Source organism: Callionymus lyra, chromosome 14, assembly GCF_982586985.1.
Source record: "Callionymus lyra chromosome 14, fCalLyr1.hap1.1, whole genome shotgun sequence".
In the NCBI taxonomy this organism is placed as follows: Eukaryota; Metazoa; Chordata; class Actinopteri; order Syngnathiformes; family Callionymidae; genus Callionymus; species Callionymus lyra.
This window is the reverse complement of record NC_141831.1, coordinates 4819793-4841821: the sequence shown is the minus strand read 5'-3', so window position 1 is coordinate 4841821 and position 22029 is coordinate 4819793. Positions and strand designations below refer to the sequence as shown.

Sequence of the window (22029 nt, the reverse complement as noted above, 5' to 3'; positions counted from 1 at the left end):
GAGGAGAACGTCTGAGGAGAACTTCTGAGGAGGAGAACGTCTGAGGAGAACTTCTGAGGAGGAGAACTCCTGAGGAGAACTTCTGAGTAGAACGTCTGAGGAGAACATCTGAGGAGAACTTCTGAGGAGAACTTCTGAGGAGAACATCTGAGGAGAACTTCTGAGGAGAACATCTGAGGAGAACTTCTGAGGAGAACTTCTGAGGAGAACATCTGAGGAGAACATCTGAGGAGAACATCCGAGGAGAACATCCAAGGAGAACTTCCATTACGTTCACGTTATATTCATGTTATTTCTTCTTTTTTTTCCATCTTTCTATCCCTTCATTAAAGAATGACGACGTTATGTTGTAAATGTTATAAGATTTATTAAGAATCTTTTATTTCATCAGCAATAATTCTTGGTCATTAATATGTTATCATCAACAACAGAGGAGCGTCGATGTCAAGGCAGCCCAGAGTGTGCAGGCGAGATATAACTTAAAACTTTCTCCATAGGGAAAACATGGTATTAATATATAATATCAACGTAGCGCGAGTCATACAGTATCGTACGTGGTCCCGTCAAACACACAACTACACACGAGTCTACATGCGGCTAAAAAAGAATCAGAAACAAGCATTTTGGAAAGTTTTTCAAAAAGATACATACACTCCGAAAAAAAACGTGCATACCATCAACAAATGTACAAAGTTTTCATACGCGCGAATATTACAAAAAGAGTTCATATCAGACGTTATTAGTTGAAAACAAAATGGCGTCTCTTTGAAAAAAGGAGAAGAAAAAATGGGGGGTTTTTTTGTCACTCGTTCGCCGAAGTTGTCACAGTGTTGAGGGAGACTTGAGGCTCAAGAGCACTCGGGCAGACGCCGGAAAACACACACACACACGGCCATGCTACACACACACACACACACGGTAGGATTAGCTAGAGAAGATGATTGACAGGATGACGGATGTCAGACAAACATGGCGGCGGGGGGGGGCGGGGTCTGTCCGTGGAAGAATGTTCTGATGAATAAAACAAACGATAAAAAAAAAATCATTCAATGATGCAGTTAAATCATTTGAGAGGAAGAGCGGCGCCCCCTGGTGGAGCCCCGGTGAAGTGTTTGGTAGCGTTTTTTTTTAAACTCTTGGTGAAAAGAATCATATATTTTTACGTCATACATTTCAGTGTCGAAGCTCGAGCGAGTGAATTACGTCATGATATCGTTTTTTTTTTTCTTTCCTGAGTTGACGCAGGAAATCCTAAAAAAAAAAAAAGAAAAAAGAAAACCTTTGGTGCGGAAGCAGGTGTGGAGCAGCAGAGGGCGCTGTTGCACCGCGAGACTCGGAACAACCCACGTGGTGTTTGAACAGTTTGTAGGATGAGCTGGAATGTGACGAGTGATCTATGACGTCATGAACATCGTCTTTAAGCTCCGCCTCCCTCGGCGAGCGCAGCACCAAACTCTTCCGGCGGCAACGTCGTCACGGCAACGACCCCGCGACGAGACGGATGATGACGCGTGTAAACTGAGCTCGTCGTGTTAGTGCTTCAAGGTTCAAAGTTCAAACAGAGCGTCTTGAGTTGCGGCGGGGGGGGGGGGGGGGTCAAAGGTCACCCACGTCTTAGGAGTGTCAGGGGGCGCGTCAGGCCAGCTTCAGGGTGCCGACGGGGAAGGTGGGCACCGTCACCATGGTGACCGGGTTGAGCACGGCGGTCTGGCCGAGGAGCTGGGGGTGCGGCGCGAGCACGGCGGTGGGTTTTCCCGCCTGGGCCACCAGGGCGGCGCCGCTCACCTGGACGTTGGCGCCGCCCTGGGGGTTGGCGTGCACGTGCGGCAGGGCGTGGTGGGCGAAGTTGTGGGCGATGTGGCTCACCATGGTGGTCTGGGACACGGACACGCCCTGGGGGTACAGGTGGGTCACCGGGTGGACGGTGATGTGTCCGATGGGCTGCGCCGTGAGCGTCTGGTGGGGGGGCGGCGCCGAGGGGGCGGGGCCGGGGGAGGGGGCGATGTGCGTCAGGTGTTTGAGGCCGGCGGGGAGGGCGTGGCTGACGGCCTGGATGACGGACGGGTGGGACACGGCGGCGTGGGCGATGACGGTGGGCTGCACCTGCAGGGCGGGGGGCTGCTGGGAAGGGGGCGGCGCCGGGGCGATGGCCTGAGGGGGCGGGGCCGACGAGGGGGGCGGGGCCAGCACCCCCGACAGAGACGTGTGTTGTATGGACAGGTGAGGGGGGAGGAGCGGCTGGGCCTGCAGGAGGGGGGGCGCCGGCGGTTTGGGGGGCGGCAGGGGGGCGACAGGAAGTCCGTCGTCGACGTCCTGATCGAAGTTATCTTCGCCTTCTGGAACACATGTCAATCAAAGATGGTTTGAAACATCACTTCCTGTGTCAGTGAATCTATCCATAATACATTGAACTCATCATTTCTCGTGCGACGCTGATACTCGTCCCCGCAAACAATCGTGTGACGCTGATACTAGTCCTCACAAACAATCGTGCGACGCTGATACTAGTCCTCACAAACAATCGTGCGACGCTGATACTAGTCCTCGCAAACAATCGTGTGACGCTAATACTCGTCCTCACAAACAATCGTGCGACGCTGATACTAGTCCTCGCAAACAATCGTGTGACGCTGTTATTGGTCCTCGCAAACAATCGTGTGACGCTGATACTCGTCCTCACAAACAATCGTGCGACGCTGATACTAGTCCTCGCAAACAATCGTGTGACGCTGTTATTGGTCCTCGCAAACAATCGTGTGACGCTGATACTCGTCCCCGCAAACAATCGTGCGACGCTGATACTAGTCCTCGCAAACAATCGTGTGACGCTGTTATTGGTCCTCGCAAACAATCGTGTGACGCTGATACTCGTCCTCACAAACAATCGTGCGACGCTGATACTAGTCCTCGCAAACAATCGTGTGACGCTGTTATTGGTCCTCGCAAACAATCGTGTGACGCTGATACTCGTCCTCACAAACAATCGTGCGACGCTGATACTAGTCCTCGCAAACAATCGTGTGACGCTGTTATTGGTCCTCACAAACAATCGTGCGACGCTGATACTCGTCCTCACAAACAATCGTGCGACGCTGATACTCGTCCTCACAAACAATTGTGCGACGCTGATACTAGTCCTCGCAAACAATCGTGTGACGCTGTTATTGGTCCTCGCAAACAATCGTGTGACGCTGATACTCGTCCTCACAAACAATCGTGCGACGCTGATACTAGTCCTCGCAAACAATCGTGTGACGCTGTTATTGGTCCTCGCAAACAATCGTGTGACGCTGATACTCGTCCTCACAAACAATCGTGCGACGCTGATACTCGTCCCCGCAAACAATCGTGCGACGCTGATACTAGTCCTCGCAAACAATCGTGTGACGCTGTTATTGGTCCTCGCAAACAATCGTGTGACGCTGATACTCGTCCTCGCAAACAATCGTGCGACGCTGATACTAGTCCTCGCAAACAATCGTGTGACGCTGTTATTGGTCCTCGCAAACAATCGTGTGACGCTGATACTCGTCCTCACAAACAATCGTGCGACGCTGATACTAGTCCTCGCAAACAATCGTGTGACGCTGTTATTGGTCCTCACAAACAATCGTGCGACGCTGATACTCGTCCTCACAAACAATCGTGCGACGCTGATACTCGTCCTCACAAACAATTGTGCGACGCTGATACTAGTCCTCGCAAACAATCGTGCGACGCTGATACTCGTCCTCGCAAACAATCGTGTGACGCTGATACTCGTCCTCGCAAACAATCGTGCTACGCTGATACTCGTCCTCGCAAACAATCGTGCGACGCTGATACTCGTCCTCGCAAACAATCGTGCGACGCTGATACTCGTCCTCGCAAACAATCGTGCGACTCTGATACTCGTCCTCGCAAACTATCGTGCGACGCTGATACTCGTCCTCGCAAACAATCGTGCGACGCTGATACTCGTCCTCGCAAACTATCGTGCGACGCTGATACTCGTCCTCGCGAACAATCGTGCGACGCTGATACTAGTCCTCGCAAACAATCGTGCGACGCTGATACTCGTCCTCGCAAACAATCGTGCGACTCTGATACTCGTCCTCGCAAACTATCGTGCGACGCTGATACTCGTCCTCGCAAACAATCGTGCGACGCTGATACTCGTCCTCGCAAACAATCGTGCGACGCTGATACTCGTCCTCGCAAACAATCGTGCGACGCTGATACTCGTCCTCGCAAACTATCGTGCGACGCTGATACTCGTCCTCGCAAACAATCGTGCGACGCTGATACTCGTCCTCGCAAACAATCGTGCGACTCTGATACTCGTCCTCACAAACAATCGTGCGACGCTGATACTAGTCCTCACAAACAATCGTGCGACGCTGATACTAGTCCTCGCAAACAATCGTGTGACGCTAATACTCGTCCTCACAAACAATCGTGCGACGCTGATACTAGTCCTCGCAAACAATCGTGTGACGCTGTTATTGGTCCTCGCAAACAATCGTGTGACGCTGATACTCGTCCTCACAAACAATCGTGCGACGCTGATACTAGTCCTCGCAAACAATCGTGTGACGCTGTTATTGGTCCTCGCAAACAATCGTGTGACGCTGATACTCGTCCTCACAAACAATCGTGCGACGCTGATACTCGTCCCCGCAAACAATCGTGCGACGCTGATACTAGTCCTCGCAAACAATCGTGTGACGCTGTTATTGGTCCTCGCAAACAATCGTGTGACGCTGATACTCGTCCTCACAAACAATCGTGCGACGCTGATACTAGTCCTCGCAAACAATCGTGTGACGCTGTTATTGGTCCTCGCAAACAATCGTGTGACGCTGATACTCGTCCTCACAAACAATCGTGCGACGCTGATACTAGTCCTCGCAAACAATCGTGTGACGCTGTTATTGGTCCTCACAAACAATCGTGCGACGCTGATACTCGTCCTCACAAACAATCGTGCGACGCTGATACTCGTCCTCACAAACAATTGTGCGACGCTGATACTAGTCCTCGCAAACAATCGTGTGACGCTGTTATTGGTCCTCGCAAACAATCGTGTGACGCTGATACTCGTCCTCACAAACAATCGTGCGACGCTGATACTAGTCCTCGCAAACAATCGTGTGACGCTGTTATTGGTCCTCGCAAACAATCGTGTGACGCTGATACTCGTCCTCACAAACAATCGTGCGACGCTGATACTCGTCCCCGCAAACAATCGTGCGACGCTGATACTAGTCCTCGCAAACAATCGTGTGACGCTGTTATTGGTCCTCGCAAACAATCGTGTGACGCTGATACTCGTCCTCGCAAACAATCGTGCGACGCTGATACTAGTCCTCGCAAACAATCGTGTGACGCTGTTATTGGTCCTCGCAAACAATCGTGTGACGCTGATACTCGTCCTCACAAACAATCGTGCGACGCTGATACTAGTCCTCGCAAACAATCGTGTGACGCTGTTATTGGTCCTCACAAACAATCGTGCGACGCTGATACTCGTCCTCACAAACAATCGTGCGACGCTGATACTCGTCCTCACAAACAATTGTGCGACGCTGATACTAGTCCTCGCAAACAATCGTGCGACGCTGATACTCGTCCTCGCAAACAATCGTGTGACGCTGATACTCGTCCTCGCAAACAATCGTGCTACGCTGATACTCGTCCTCGCAAACAATCGTGCGACGCTGATACTCGTCCTCGCAAACAATCGTGCGACGCTGATACTCGTCCTCGCAAACAATCGTGCGACTCTGATACTCGTCCTCGCAAACTATCGTGCGACGCTGATACTCGTCCTCGCAAACAATCGTGCGACGCTGATACTCGTCCTCGCAAACTATCGTGCGACGCTGATACTCGTCCTCGCGAACAATCGTGCGACGCTGATACTAGTCCTCGCAAACAATCGTGCGACGCTGATACTCGTCCTCGCAAACAATCGTGCGACTCTGATACTCGTCCTCGCAAACTATCGTGCGACGCTGATACTCGTCCTCGCAAACAATCGTGCGACGCTGATACTCGTCCTCGCAAACAATCGTGCGACGCTGATACTCGTCCTCGCAAACAATCGTGCGACGCTGATACTCGTCCTCGCAAACTATCGTGCGACGCTGATACTCGTCCTCGCAAACAATCGTGCGACGCTGATACTCGTCCTCGCAAACAATCGTGCGACTCTGATACTCGTCCTCGCAAACTATCGTGCGACGCTGATACTCGTCCTCGCAAACAATCGTGCGACGCTGATACTCGTCCTCGCAAACTATCGTGCGACGCTGATACTCGTCCTCGCGAACAATCGTGTGACGCTGATACTCGTCCTCGCGCACAATCGTGCGACGCTGATACTCGTCCTCGCAAACTATCGTGGGACGCTGATACTCGTCCTCGCAAACTATCGTGCGACGCTGATACTCGTCCTCGCAAACTATCGTGCGACGCTGATACTCGTCCTCGCGAACAATCGTGCGACGCTGATACTCGTCCTCGCGCACAATCGTGCGACGCTGATACTCCTCCTCGCAAACAATCGTGTGACGCTGATACTCGTCCTCGCGCACAATCGTGCGACGCTGATACTCGTCCTCGCGAACAATCGTGCGACGCTGATACTCGTCCTCGCGCACAATCGTGCGACGCTGATATTCGTCCTCGCAAACAATCGTGCGACGCTGATACTCGTCCTCGTGAACAATCGTGCGACGCTGATACTCCTCCTCGCAAACAATCGTGCGACGCTGATACTCGTCCTCGCAAACAATCGTGCGACGGTGATACTCGTCCTCGCGAACAATCGTGCGACGCTGATACTCGTCCTCACGAACAATTGTGCGACGCTTATTCTCGTCCTCGCAAACAATCGTGCGACGCTGATACTCGTCCTCGCAAACAATCGTGCGACGCTGATAATCGTCCTCACGAACAATCGTGCGACGCTAATACTTGTCCTCGCAAACAATCGTGCGCCGCTGTTACTCGTACCTGAGGCCGTGGACGTGGACGCCTGGTCGTCCTCGGGCTGGATGGTCTGTCTCAGGACTCTCTCGATGTCCATCGCGTCCATGCTCTGGCTCAGCTCGTTCTTCAGCTCGGCCAGTCGCTGCTGTGTGGCGATCTTCTCTCGCGCCAGACGCTCCATCTCGTGCTCGTACTCCTTCTCCTTACGCTTCAGAGTCTGGAACGTAAACCAACTGATGAGTCAACAATTGTGTGACACTTTGTCTTTCACATTAAATCCTAAAAAGATATGTTTATGTTTGTGGCGTGTAATGTGACAAAATGTGGAAAAGTTCAAGGGTTATGAATACTTTAGTATTAAACATGTATTCAGTTGTGACTGAGGCTCCGCCCACTCGCCGAGAGGATCTTTCTGAAAGAACTTATCATCGGGAGAAGTTCTTTGACCCAGATCCTGGTCTTGAGCAGAGATTATCAGCAGCAGGAGAGTCTGGGTCAGAACCAGGGATGGATGCAGAACAGAGGGTTCTGAACACGGAGCGACACATCAACGATCACATGAGAACGCATGGATCCAGGAGGTGTTTACTCTCCACACGTCTGACCTTTCTGCTCCAAACCCTGTTCACCTCTCTGTCCTTTCACACCTGCGTCCATCATAATCCTCGAGAAGGTCAGTGGTACCAGACTTTCACAGTGACCCGGTTGACTCGCTTCCCATCAGTGACTTCAGTTAGAACATCATCACTTTTCAACAGGCACAACAAGAAGAACCTGAACTATAGTATTTACTACTGTTAATACTAGTACACTAATATATAGTGATAGTGTAGTAACAAGTATATATGTGTAGTATTGTGGTGTACTTGACTCTGGTGTTGTGATAGTGTAGTAACAAGTATATATGTGTAGTATTGTCAAGTACTTGACTCTGGTGTTAATATAGTGTAGTAACAAGTATATATGTGTAGTATTGTCAAGTACTTGACTCTGGTGTTAATATAGTGTAGTAACAAGTATATATGTGTAGTATTGTCAAGTACTTGACTCTGGTGTTGTAGTATTTACAGACCACATGACTCTTGACGAAGCTGTAACTGATTTCATTTGTTTTCAAACCAAAATATGTCCAAAAATCGGCTTTAAAAGCTGCTGGACTCACTGTATCCTCTCGTCCTCAGTCATTCTCTTGTTCTTCCTTTAGCTGCAGAAGACGCAATGACTGCTGCCATCTACAGGCCGGACATTTAGTTGCAACACAAACATAAACAAATACTAATATGAATATTTACATGTTAATTATCAAATATATATATATATATTGTGAAATTGAAAGCCCTCCCAAATGTTTGTTTTATTAAAAATGATCTACACAAAATTGATCAAAGCATGTTGGTCAGCTGGGCGGCAAAGCATTATTGGAGCTGTACAGGTCACCGTTACTGACAGGGTTGTTCAAATGGATGAGATCCTCAAAGATCTTAAAAATGAAAGTTAAAAAATAAACTAATTGAAGTTTATTGATTGAATTACAAACCATAAGAGATTTACGGTGAAAAATAAAAATGTAGTTAAAATGTAAAAAACAGATTTGTATTTATATTGATAAAAAAGTTCTGTTGAACATTGACAAGATAAAAATATTGGGATACGTATTTATACTTTCTAACGCCACTGTACAACGTTAGCATGGCGTGTAGCATTAGCGCGTGTTTGCACAGAGACCGTACGACGGTTCGTGTGTTCGTAACGCAACAGGTCCGTGAACGCATCACCAAGGCAACCGCTGCCACCCATCCACGTTTCCATGGCAACACCCACTGGCCAGGATTGTGTTACTACAGTCTTGGAGGCAGTAACTGGAGGGTAATTACATCGAAGGAGGGCGACGACCCCCAACGACCCCCCAACGCTCCCCCACACCTTCACTCACGTCTCCTGCTACGTGTCGCTACAAAGCTACGATTGATTGACAGGACCCTTAAAGACACGTGTCACAGACACACTGTCCTCAGACGTCCTCGTCGCTATGGTTACCCCGCAGCGAAGAGACAAGCGGAGGTGAACGTATTCTGGGATGCGGTTTTTTCTCTGCAGCTCCGATGACGACGACACACCGAGCGAGGAGGAGGAGGAGAGATGACATCATCGCTCAGGCCATGTGCTCGACGGTCACATGACTCCAGGAGCCAATATCGCAACATTATTTGCGTGTCGATCATTATTATGATGTTTTAATTTATCAAAGTTATTTATGGTTTATATATTTCAATAAAGTGGTCTTTGAAATAAAATGATAAATACTTGTTACTACACTATCACAACACCAGAGTCAAGTACTCGACAATACTACACATATATACTTGTTACTACACTATCACAACACCAGAGTCAAGTACTGGACAATACTACACATATATACTTGTTACAACACTATCACAACACCAAGTAAACGACAATACTACACATATATACTTGTTACTACACTATCACAACACCAGAGTCAAGTACTGGACAATACTACACATATACACTTGTTACTACACTATCACAGCACCAGAGTCAAGTACTGGACAATACTACACATATATACTTACAACACCAGAGTCAAGTACTGGACAATACTACACATATATACTTGTTACAACACTATCACAACACCAAGTACACGACAATACTACACATGTATACTTGTTACTACACTATCACAACACCAGAGTCAAGTACTGGACAATACTACACACATATACTTGTTACTACACTATCAAAACACCAAGTACACGACAATACTACACATATATACTTGTTACTACACTATCACAACACCAGAGTCAAGTACTGGACAATACTACACATATATACTTGTTACTACACTATCACAACACCAGAGTCAAGTACTCCGGAATACTACACATATATACAGTACTTGTTACTACACTATCACAACACCAGAGTCAAGTACTGGACAATACTACACATACAGTATATACTTGTTACTACACTATCACAACACCAGAGTCAAGTACTGGACAATACTACACATACAGTATATACTTGTTACTACACTATCACAACACCAAGTACACGACAATACTACACATATATACTTGTTACTACACTATCACAACACCAGAGTCAAGTACTGGACAATACTACACATATATACTTACAACACCAGAGTCAAGTACTGGACAATACTACACATATATACTTACAACACCAGAGTCAAGTACTGGACAATACTACACATATATACTTGTTACAACACTATCACAACACCAAGTACACGACAATACTACACAGGCCGCAGTATGTGAGGCTGCAGGACTGCAGGTCTGAGGTGACCATCTGCAGCACCGGGGTGCCTCAAGGGACAGTGCTGTCACCTTTCCTTTTTTCCCTCTACACGGCGGACTTTACCTATGACTCCAGCAGCTGTCACCTCCAGAAGTTTTCTGACGACTCGGCCATTGTGGGCTGCGTGTCTGGGGGGGCGAGCTGGAGTACAGGTCAGTCATCAAGGACTTTGTTGACTGGTGTGAGAGCAACTACCTTTGCTTCAACACCGGTAAGACAAGGGAGATGGTGATTGACTTCAGGAAAAAGTCTCCACCACATCAACCGGTGAGCATCCAGGGCTCGGACATTGAGCTGGTGGACAGCTTCAAATACCTGGGTGTTCACCTCAACAATAAACTGAACTGGTCCACACACATCAACGCCGTGTACAAGAAGGGCCGAAGTCGCCTCCACCTCCTGGGGAGACTGAGGTCCTTCGGAGTGTGCAGACCACTTTTAAGGACCTTTTATGACTCCGTGGTAGCCTCTGCTATCCACTACGCTGTGGTCTGCTGGGGAGCAGCAGCACGGACCGGGACAGGAAGAGACTCAACAGGCTGGTCACGAGGGCCGGCTCTGTCCTGGGCCGCTCGCTGGACTCGGTGGAGGAGGTGGGAGAGAGGAGGACACTCTCCAGACTATCCTCCATCAGGGACAACACTCTTCACCCACTGCACCTGACCGTGGAGGAGCAGCTCCTTCAGTGGCTCAGGCCCCCCAGTGTAGGACGGAGCGTTATAGAAGGTCCTTCATCCCAACTGGTGTCAGGATATTTAACTCTCTACTTTAAATATCCTGATGCTAATCCGTAGTGTGTTTTTCTTCTCGTGTGTTTTTTATTTTATTTTTTTCCCGTTTTTATTTCTATTTTATTTCCATTTTATTTTATTTTATTCTATTTTATTTTGTTAATAGTGTTAAATTTCTAATTTTTGTAAATAATTGTATATTCTTAAGATCGTTTTTATTTTATTTTGTATTATCTCTTTTATTATTTCTTTCTCTTGCACTTTATTTTTTTAAACTGCGCTGTTGTGAAAGTGTGTTTCCCCTCTGGGGACGAATAAAGCTTTTCTATTCTATTCTATTCTATTCTATATACTTGTTACTACACTATCACAACACCAGAGTCAAGTACTCCACAATACTACACATAAATACTTGTTACTACACTATCACAACACCAGAGTCAAGTACTGGACAATACTACACATATATACAGTACTTGTTACTACACTATCACAACACCAGAGTCAAGTACTGGACAATACTACACATATATACTTGTTACTACACTATCACAACACCAGAGTCAAGTACTGGACAATACTACACATATATACTTGTTACTACACTATCACAACACCAGAGTCAAGTACTGGACAATACTACACATATATACTTGTTACTACACTATCACATCACCAGAGTCAAGTACTGGACAATACTTCACATATATACTTGTTACTACACTATCACAACACCAGAGTCAAGTACTGGACAATACTACACATATATACTTGTTACTACACTATCACAACACCAGAGTCAAGTACTGGACAATACTACACATATATACTTGTTACTACACTATCACATCACCAGAGTCAAGTACTGGACAATACTACACATATATACTTGTTACTACACTATCACAACACCAGAGTCAAGTACTGGACAATACTACACATATATACAGTACTTGTTACTACACTATCGAAACACCAGAGTCAAGTACTCCACAATACTACACATATATACTTGTTACTACTCTATCAAAAAATACTAAAAAAAAATAAAACTATGTATAAAAAATAATTGAAAAAATAGTCCATTTTTAAATTCAATCCTTTAAAAACCAAAAGCTTTAAGTTTCAATGAAATGTTAAATCATTGAATATTCTGATGATACTTAAATCTTGTTCTATGATAACATTCTCGAGGAAGTGAGTTTTGAGACTGAAACTGATGACGTCCTTGAGACTCGTCTCCAGTCAGACGTTCAGTCTCGACCATCTCGTGTCCTGGTTTCACTTCAGCCTGGAGCCACTGAACCTCAACAAATCCTTCCTCCACGAGCAACATGTCAACACCTCCGCGGGGAAATATCATCTGTTGTTGTCGTGTAAACAGACCTTATTAAAATTAAACATGGATCAAGACTTATTGCTGAGTCATCGTCACCTCAGGGGGTCACAGGAACCCTCCCCCGCACACACCGCACAACAAAGCCAGCATTGTGTGTGAATGTGAGCGTGAATGTGAGCGCTAATGTGAGCGCTAAGCTAGCGTACCTGGATGTAGCGCAGGGCGCTGCGGAGGACGCTGAGGTTGGACGTTTTCTTCTCGTCCACGTTGGGAACGTTTTTCTTCAGGGTCTCGAAACATTCTTTGAGATGAGCTCGTCTGGAGGATCGAGAGTCACATCATTTACTTTCACGATAATGAACACTTTCCATGAATGTATTATTGACAAATAAAAATGTCACTTTAGTAGCTCAAGGCTAATGACAGCTAGCATGAAATGCTACCGCAGAGATGCTAGCTTAGCTGTATTCCTAGCTTGTTTAACGACACATTTTCTCAGCACAATAAAAAGAAAATAGATTTATTTTAATAAAACAAATGTTCACTTGATAGATACATTATTTTAATTGTGTTTTTGTTTAGTTATCAAAGAGCGCGACAGTTCTGCGCCATAGCAGAGTTAGCAACTTGCTAACTGTATATGTAAGTAAGTAAGTAAGTAAGTAATATTTATTTATATAGCGCTTTTCGAGACCAGGGTCACAAAGCGCTTTAACAATCAAAACAATACTCAAAACAGTACATATTAGCTTAGCATGTTTACTAGACACATAATGGTTATTACATAAATATACACTCAATAATGTAATAACAATAATATGAACGCGAACAATTGTATCAAGTAAAATCGCTAGAAAACTTAAATTATAACAATATCTCTAATATTTTCTGAACATTTCATTTAAATATTTTGAGTTGATATGCTAACAGACGCTAACATTCGCAGGTGTGCACTTTTAAAGTATTTGATGATATTATTGTGCATTTGTTTATTAATTAGAAAAAAACACTATGAAACAACAAGACTATGGAAGTATATCAGTGCCATCAGATACTTACAAAAATAATTAAATAGTTTCTGTATTGAAAAGTGAAATTAGTTTTTCTTAATAATTGAGTAAAATAGAAAAAAAAACGTTTTGTGTTCATTTTAATGATTAAACTTATTTATTAATTTTTGCTTAAATGAATGTTTTTCTTTACTTGAGGTGGAAGTTTGATCAAGTTGCTCAGTAATCTATTGGTTTTGTCTAATATGATTATTCAACATTTTTATATTGAATTAAAAAGGCCATTAATTTAAATATAATGAATTAAGTTGTTTTTGTTTTTTTTAATTAATAAATGAAATATAAAACTATATTTATAAAAATATATTTATGTATTTTTTAATTCAGGCTTTTATATGTAAATAATAATATGTAAGTTCAACCTTTTCAAATATTGACTAACATTATGTAACAATAAATGTAAAAGTTAACAAACAAATTAACATTTCAATAAAATATCTCGGATTTACTTCCATACAATATTGTTATTTGAGAAGGTAAAACTGTGCTAGAAATGTAATATTAATAAATATATATATAAAAGTAATTTCACGTGGTTTTGTAAACGTTACTGCGAAGTTACTGCGAACTATATTTATCATGGATTGAACTCTGACCTGTTCTTCTCCAGGATGTTGTGCACTTCTCTGGTCCCGGCTCTACGAACACACACGTGGTGAGTTAACTAGTTCACAACCAGTTTAACTAGTTGAGACTCACCCTCCTGGTCTCCTCTTGCCCTCCATCCCCCTCAGGTCGTCCATCATGGCGCCGTTGGGCCGCGGCTGAGAAGTGGGCGGAGTCTGAAGCGGCGCCAGCGGGTGCTGAGCGCCCGACCCGTTGGTGTTGATGGAGGCCGAGTACTTGATCTCGATCTGGGCCTGGTTGGGCTTCAGTGCCGCCGCCGGCGAGCCCGTCTCCAGCTTGATGTCGGGGCCGCACAGCAGGGGGTGAGGGGTCGGCGCCTGATGCTGGGGCGCGCTCTTGCCCGACTCGCTCTTGAGGGTCACAGGGGTCACGGTCGCCGCCCCGGCGATGGCCGCCGTGAGCGGGACCGACGGCGGCGCCGCGACCACGGGGACCACGGGGATGACGGCGATGGCGACCTGAGGGGGCGGCAGTGAGGGAGGGGGCGGGGCCGAGGGGGGGTGCGGCGACCTGGTGTCGGGGTCATCGTTGACGTGGTTGACCTTGATGGCTTGCGAGGAAAACGTCACCAACTCTGCTAGTCTGGCCTCGGACTTGATGAACTTCCTCTTGTGATCGTCTTCTTCTGTGGACGACAGGAAGTCACGATGAGTCACGATGACATCGCACAGTGTTGTCACTGCTAGTCACTATTTTACTGCATTGTATACGTATACTTTTTTCTATTTTGTTTTTATCATACTTCTTGTATGGTTTGTATTTGAATAAAGAATTAACTAAAATAAATAGATATTTTTATCTGATGTTTGGACATATTTATTTTAAAGAAGTTACAACTGAGGACGAGAGGATACATTGAGTCCAGCAGCTTTTAGAGCTGATGTTTGGACATATTTTGGTTTGAAAAACAAATGAAAGAAGTTACAACTGAGGACGAGAGGATACAGTGACTCCAGCATCTTTTAAAGCTGATGTTTGGACATATTTTGGTTTGAAAAACAAATGAAAGAAGTTACAACTGAGGACGAGAGGATACAGTGACTCCAGCATCTTTTAAAGCTGATGTTTGGACATATTTTGGTTTGAAAAACAAATGAAAGAAGTTACAACTGAGGACGAGAGGATACAGTGACTCCAGCATCTTTTAAAGCTGATGTTTGGACATATTTTGGTTTGAAAAACAAATGAAAGAAGTTACAACTGAGGACGAGAGGATACAGTGAGTCCAGCAGCTTTTAAAGCTGATGTTTGGACATATTTTGGTTTGAAAAACAAATGAAAGAAGTTACAACTGAGGACGAGAGGATACAGTGAGTCCAGCAGCTTTTAAAGCTGATGTTTGGACATATTTTGGTTTGAAAAACAAATGAAAGAAGTTACGACTGAGGACGAGAGGATACAGTGAGTCCAGCAGCTTTTAAAGCTGATGTTTGGACATATTTTGGTTTGAAAACAAATGAAAGAAGTTACAACTGAGGACGAGAGGATACAGTGAGTCCAGCAGCTTTTAAAGCTGATGTTTGGACATATTTTGTTTGGAAAAACAAATGAAAGAAGTTACCACTGAGGACAAGAGGATACAGTGAGTCCAGCAGCTTTTAGAGCTGATGTTTGGACATATTTTGGATTGAAAAACAAATGAAAGCAGTTACGACTGAGGACAAGAGGATACAGTGAGTCCAGCAGCTTTTAAAGCTCATGTTTGGACATATTCTGGTTTGAAAAATAAATGAAAAAAGTTACAACTGAGGACGAGAGGATACAGTGACTCCAGCATCTTTTAAAGCTGATGTTTGGACATATTTTGGTTTGAAAAACAAATGAAAGAAGTTACGACTGAGGACAAGAGGATACAGTGAGTCCAGCAGCTTTTAAAGGTGATGTTTGGACATATTTTGGTTTGAAAAACAAATGAAAGAAGTTACCACTGAGGACAAGAGGATACAGTGAGTCCAGCAGCTTTTAGAGCTGATGTTTGGACATATTTTGGATTGAAAAACAAATGAAAGCAGTTACGACTGAGGACAAGAGGATACAGTGAGTCCAGCAGCTTTTAAAGCTCATGTTTAGACATATTCTGGTTTGAAAAATAAATGAAAGAAGTTACAACTGAGGACGAGAGGATACAGTGACTCCAGCATCTTTTAAAGCTGATGTTTGGACATATTTTGGTTTGAAAAACAAATGAAAGAAGTTACGACTGAGGACAAGAGGATACAGTGAGTCCAGCAGCTTTTAAAGCTGATGTTTGGACATATTTTGGTTTGAAAAACAAATGAAAGAAGTTACGACTGAGGACGAGAGGATACAGTGAGTCCAGCAGCTTTTAAAGCTGATCAGTTACGACTTCATCAAGAGTCACTTCACGAACAATGTTCCTCAGAATCTTTTTGTTATCGTCGCGTCTCGGGGTCAATTACTTTCACTATCTTTTTGACCCGCAAACGTTTGTCATTGTTCAACAAGAAGGACGTCCTTGAGAACCCGATGTTTTACAGACAGTATTGATAACGAGCAGGAAGTTCCAAATGAACACGACAGATACTTGGATCCAGTATCTGAACACCGTGTACCAGAGACTCAGTTATTCCGACAATGTTCCGGATGAAAGAGGCGATAATTACTGGGTCGTTGTGCAAGTTAGTGCCTGACATTTGCACCTGTGGACGTCATGGCATCAGAACCTGATCCTGCAGCTGGACCTTCAGCACTTCACCAACCACTCGATCAAATAAAACCGGAAAAAGAGGAACAGGAAGATCGTCCTCCCACGACTCGTCCCGACTTCGGCGAAAGTGGTTCATTTGAGAACGTGGGCAGGAACTCGCGGGGAAACGTGGAAAGCCCGCGGTTACCATGGAAACAGCTGCAGTGGGTACAGAAGATCCCAGGGATTCCTCAAATCTGCCCGACACCAGCAGACAGTCGTGATGATGTCATCGGCGCAGAGAGAACACGCCGACCGCGAGTCGCCGCTTTTCTTTTTAAAGTCTCGAAGACGAAACTATCACCAATCAATCAATCAATCAATCAGATTTATCCACCCATGTGACTGTCTTAGAGAGACCTTTGACCTTAGAAGTGCAGACACACCTTCACGCAGTGGTAAGTATCATGTGAGGTGATTAAACATAGTAAAATGTCATAACAAGGCCCTTTAGCACCATCAGTGAAACACAGTTACCTAAGAAGACCTTAAAGTATAACCGGGTCGTTTACGTTTGAACTTGTTTAACGACAGGATTTTTTGGTCTATTTTCAAACCATACATTAGCATAAGATTCATCGAAAACAATCGACATTTACCGTCAACGTTTCCCACAAACCAGTGTTTTCGTCTGAGGCGACGACACGAGGATTTACTGACGGTGTGTCACGAGTGTTTACTGCGAGTGTTGACGACCGACGGGTTCCGTGGAGCGACGCCCACGCATTATTGTGACGTTTATAGTAACAAAATAATATGAGTTTAAAATTCTTCAGTCAAATTATTAGTAGAATAATGAAAAAAAGGCTACTTTTTATGTAAGTATTTGGACCTTTCTATGTTTGAAAGTATTTACATTGATTTGTGTGTTTATTTTTACTTCTTTTAAGACGCATTACGTTTTTAGGTTAATGAAAAAACATTGATTAATATCGATGTCGCAATTCTAGACATCAATACTGAATATCGCACTTATTTCCAATATTGTGCAGCCCTTATATATATATTTAAAGATATTTTACATGTATTGTAAGTATTTCTAAAACTATAACGAACAGTTTGTTGTTGTCGTCCAACTTCAACTTTTGTTTAGGGAACAAAATAGAAAAAAAAACATTATCTTCATCCAACATAGACAACTGAACATGTCCTTGAACGCATCACGATGCTTTCGCTTGGTTTACTTCTATGGTTTTCAATAGTAACAACTAAGATTCAAAACAATGAAAATGTGACTTGAAAACAACAATATGCTGTAAATTAAATATATTCCAAGATGGGTTTTGACTTCTTTTTCTTCAACTTTCATTTTCTATTCTCACCATTTTTTAATCCGGTTTAATCCGAAGAAACAAACCCGTGTGAGTCGATTAAATGTCAAAATAATAAAACGATTGTTTGAAGAAAGTGTGACGACAAGAACGTTCCACTCTTTTAAACCTGTGTGTGTGTGTGTGTGTGTGTGTGTGTGTGTGTGTGTGTGTGTGGGGGTGTGTGTGTGTGTGTGTGTGTGTGTATTAAGAGTTGTGTCTCTGGCGTGTGCGTCTGTGTGTGTATGTATTAAGAGTTGTGTCTCTGGCGTGTGCGTCTGTGTGTGTGTGTGTGTGTATTAAGAGTTGCGTCTCTGGCGTGTGTGTGTATTAAGAGTTGTGTCTCTGGCGTGTGTGTCTCTGGCGTGTGTGTGTATTAAGAGTTGTGTCTCTGGCGTGTGCGTCTGTGTGTGTGTGTGTATTAAGAGTTGTGTCTCTGGCGTGTGTGTATGTGTGTGTGTGTATTAAGAGTTGTGTCTCTGGCGTGTGCGTCTGTGTGTGTGTGTGTATTACGAGTTGTGTCTCTGGCGTGTGCGTCCGTGTGTGTGTGTGTATTAAGAGTTGTGTCTCTGGCGTGTGCGTCCGTGTGTGTGTGTGTATTAAGAGTTGTGTCTCTGGCCTGTGCGTCTGTGTGTGTGTGTATTAAGAGTTGTGTCTCTGGCGTGTGCGTCCGTGTGTGTGTGTGTATTAAGAGTTGTGTCTCTGGCGTGTGCGTCTGTGTGTGTGTGTGTATTAAGAGTTGTGTCTCTGGCGTGTGCGTCCGTGTGTGTGTGTGTATTAAGAGTTGTGTCTCTGGTGTGTGCGTCTGTGTGTGTGTGTGTATTAAGAGTTGTGTCTCTGGCGTGTGCGTCTGTGTGTGAGTGTATTAAGAGTTGTGTCTCTGGCGTGTGCGTCCGTGTGTGTGTGTGTATTAAGAGTTGTGTCTCTGGCGTGTGCGTCCGTGTGTGTGTATGTATTAAGAGTTGTGTCTCTGGCGTGTGCGTCTGTGTGTGTCTGTGTGTATTAAGAGTTGTGTCTCTGGCGTGTGCGTCTGTGTGTGTGTGTGTATTAAGAGTTGTGTCTCTGGCGTGTGCGTCCGTGTGTGTGTATTAAGAGTTGTGTCTCTGGCGTGTGCGTCTGTGTGTGTGTGTGTATTAAGAGTTGTGTCTCTGGCGTGTGCGTCCGTGTGTGTGTGTGTATATTAAGAGTTGTGTCTCTGGCGTGTGCGTCCGTGTGTGTGTATTAAGAGTTGTGTCTCTGGCGTGTGCGTCCGTGTGTGTATTAAGAGTTGTGTCTCTGGCGTGTGTGTGTGTGTATTAAGAGTTGTGTCTCTGGCGTGTGCGTCCGTGTGTGTGTGTGTATTAAGAGTTGTGTCTCTGGCGTGTGCGTCCGTGTGTGTGTATGTATTAAGAGTTGTGTCTCTGGTGTGTGCGTCTGTGTATTAAGAGTTGTGTCTCTGGCGTGTGCGTCCGTGTGTATGTGTGTATTAAGAGTTGTGTCTCTGGCGTGTGCGTCTGTGTGTGTGTGTGTATTAAGAGTTGTGTCTCTGGCGTGTGCGTCTGTGTGTGTGTGTGTGTATTAAGAGTTGTGTCTCTGGCATGTGCGTCCGTGTGTGTATGTGTGTATTAAGAGTTGTGTCTCTGGCATGTGCGTCCGTGTGTGTGTGTGTATTAAGAGTTGTGTCTCTGGCGTGTGCGTCCGTGTGTGTGTTTGTGTAGATGTACACACACCTCTGACAGGAAGTGCTTGATAAAAAGGTCAAACTCTAAAAAGATAAAAGTCTGGACCTCGAGCCTCGACTCATGTCTGGAGCGTCCAGTCTGGGATTCGAACCATTGCTCATGAGCGAGTCAATTACATAACTCATGGGATGTGGGCGTGATGGGGGGGGCGAGGTTAACCCACTTTACACCCCCGACCCCCCCCCCTCTCTGACCTGTGTGTGTGTGTGTGTGTGTGTGTGTGTGTGTACACTGCTGAAAGGGGGCGTAGCACGTGGAAGCAGTGGGCGGGTCAGAGCACGCTGGGGTGTGTGTGTGTGTGTGTGTGTGTGTGGGGGGGGGGGGTGTGACACGTCATCACAGTGGGGAACACGAATCACCCTCTTCTGCCACAAACGCGTCCAACACCCAGGGCCGGGTCTGACTCGGGTCTGACTCGGGTCTGACTCGGGTCTGACTCGGGTCTGACTCGGGTCCCGCCCCGGGTGTGTCATCATCACAGGGTGTTATGTAAAGACTGCTCGACACCGCCCTGCCTTCGACGGACCCGACAGAAAGTGGGCCAGAACCATTGTGGTCCCGCTGTTTTATAACACGCACGAGTAAAACCACTCGAAACCGCGCGCACGTCACGTGTCCACGGAGGTGATATCAATAAAGTTATTCTCACCCGCGGGGGTCTCCCGGGTGACATCCGGGAGGGAGAGAGAAACTGAAAGCAACTTTTTTTTGACGTGAAAACAAACCCGCGTTGACGTGCGTGTGTGCGTGCGTGCGTGTTCGGTGCTGGACGTGACAGCTCCGGGCGGTTCGGTTCCGACGCGCGGGTTCTTCCTCACAGTTCGTGACCCACTCACTCACCACGTGAGATCTGTTGCTGCTGGGCTTGCCATTCCAGGAACCTGGCCGCCTCCAGGAGGGTGTCGATGCTCATGGTCAAGGGGGCTCCTCTGAGGACCAGACACCCCGGTGGCCCCGGGACACGCGCACGAGCACCGAGGGGTTAATAAATTAAAAGGAAAAAAAGAAAAAAAAAAAAAGTCCGGGGTGTCCTCCCGCGGGGGTTCTGTCGCCCTGTAGACGGACTCGTCTGTCCGGACGGCGGGTCTGGATCCGGAGGATCTGAAGCAAAGATCCTCGCGGAGGTAAAAAAAAAAAGAGTCTCGCAACAAGATGGCGACGCGACACAAGAAATACACACAACAAGGCGAGTGGTGTTCTGCTGTAGCTCCGCCCCCTCCCGGGATCCCGCCCCGCCCTGTTACTACGACTCGCGAAAACACGGAGCGAATCCTCCCGGCGTCAGTCTGGGATCGACACCCTCACGCAGGTCTTCTTTAGCATCTATCCGCGCCATGTTCGCACGGAGACATTAAAAACACCTGTAAACGCCATTATCTGAATATAATTCGATTATAAAACCGTAATAAAGGGTCGGGAAGAGTCGAATTCCCGCGATCCGGTTTCCGGGTTTTACGGAAGACGCCGGCGCCGCAGCGCTCGCAGCTCAGGCTGACAGCAGGCAGCCAATCAGCGCGCAGAACAACAAGGCATGGTGCTGGTCCACATGGGCACCCGCCCGCACGAGCTCCAGACATTTGCATGACGAGAGCGTGACCGGCCAGAGCTGTCACTCAAGAGAGAGGGGGCGGGGCTTGAGGCTGTGGAAGGAGGGATTTGAAGAAGAAAAAAAAAGAAGGAAATTCGGGACCAGTTTGGAATTCGGTGTCTTGAGGGAGTTTTGACAGATTTTGACATGATGTTGTCATTTTGTACACGTGTGTAGGTGACGTCACTGTCGAGAGGTCGCGGGGGCAGCAGCGGGAGTCAAGAGGTCTACGATTAGTGTAGTACTTTTGTAACGTGTGAGATTTTGGTGTGTTATAAGACAGTATTTTATATTTGGTATGTTATAAGACAGTATTTTATATTTTGTAAGTTTGTATTTGTGTATTATGTAAGAATGTTTTTTTTTAATCTTGTAGTTTGAAAAATTGTATTTTTGTTGTATTTGTGTAAGAATATATATTTTTGTTTTTGAAAAAATTGTAAGGTTGTATTTGTGTATTTTGAAATATTGTGTTTACATTTTGAAAAATACAGTTTTGTATTTTGTAAGATTGTGTTTTTGTTCTTTAGTATCGTGTAAGATTGTATTTTACATTTTTTGTTAGATTGTGTTTTTGTATTGTTTGATTTTATTTGTGATTATA

The 22029-nt window shown here is 45.5% G+C and overlaps 1 protein-coding gene across 2 annotated transcripts; it reads right to left on the bottom strand.

Annotated features, from left to right (window-relative positions):
* Positions 1-376: 376 nt before the first annotated feature.
* Positions 377-21071, bottom strand: mntb (MAX network transcriptional repressor b). Of its 2 annotated transcripts, none has more exons than XM_087807929.1 (6): positions 20678-21071; positions 14172-14721; positions 14069-14110; positions 12609-12720; positions 7000-7192; positions 377-2336 (listed from the first exon to the last, which is right to left on the bottom strand). In XM_087807929.1, the coding sequence occupies exons 1-6, from the start codon at positions 20748-20750 to the stop codon at positions 1636-1638; spliced, it is 1671 nt and encodes a 556-aa protein (XP_087664055.1). In that variant the 5' UTR covers positions 20751-21071; the 3' UTR covers positions 377-1635. The 2 variants fall into 2 exon arrangements, with proteins under 2 accessions (XP_087664055.1, XP_087664053.1); XM_087807927.1 differs by having other exon boundaries at positions 14172-14724; positions 20678-21070.
* Between the last annotated feature and the right edge of the window lie 958 nt (positions 21072-22029).

Excerpts from the sequence above, each read along its gene's own strand:
- mntb (XM_087807927.1), bottom strand. The coding sequence starts at position 20,750 with ATGAGCATCGACACCCTCCTGGAGGCGGCCAGGTTCCTGGAATGGCAA. Across the intron at positions 14,725-20,677 it reads GCAGCAACAGATCTCACGTG|AAGAAGACGATCACAAGAGG; the intron begins GTGAGTGAGTGG and ends TGTCGTCCACAG. Across the intron at positions 14,111-14,171 it reads GGCAAGAGGAGACCAGGAGG|AGCCGGGACCAGAGAAGTGC; the intron begins GTGAGTCTCAAC and ends GTGTGTTCGTAG.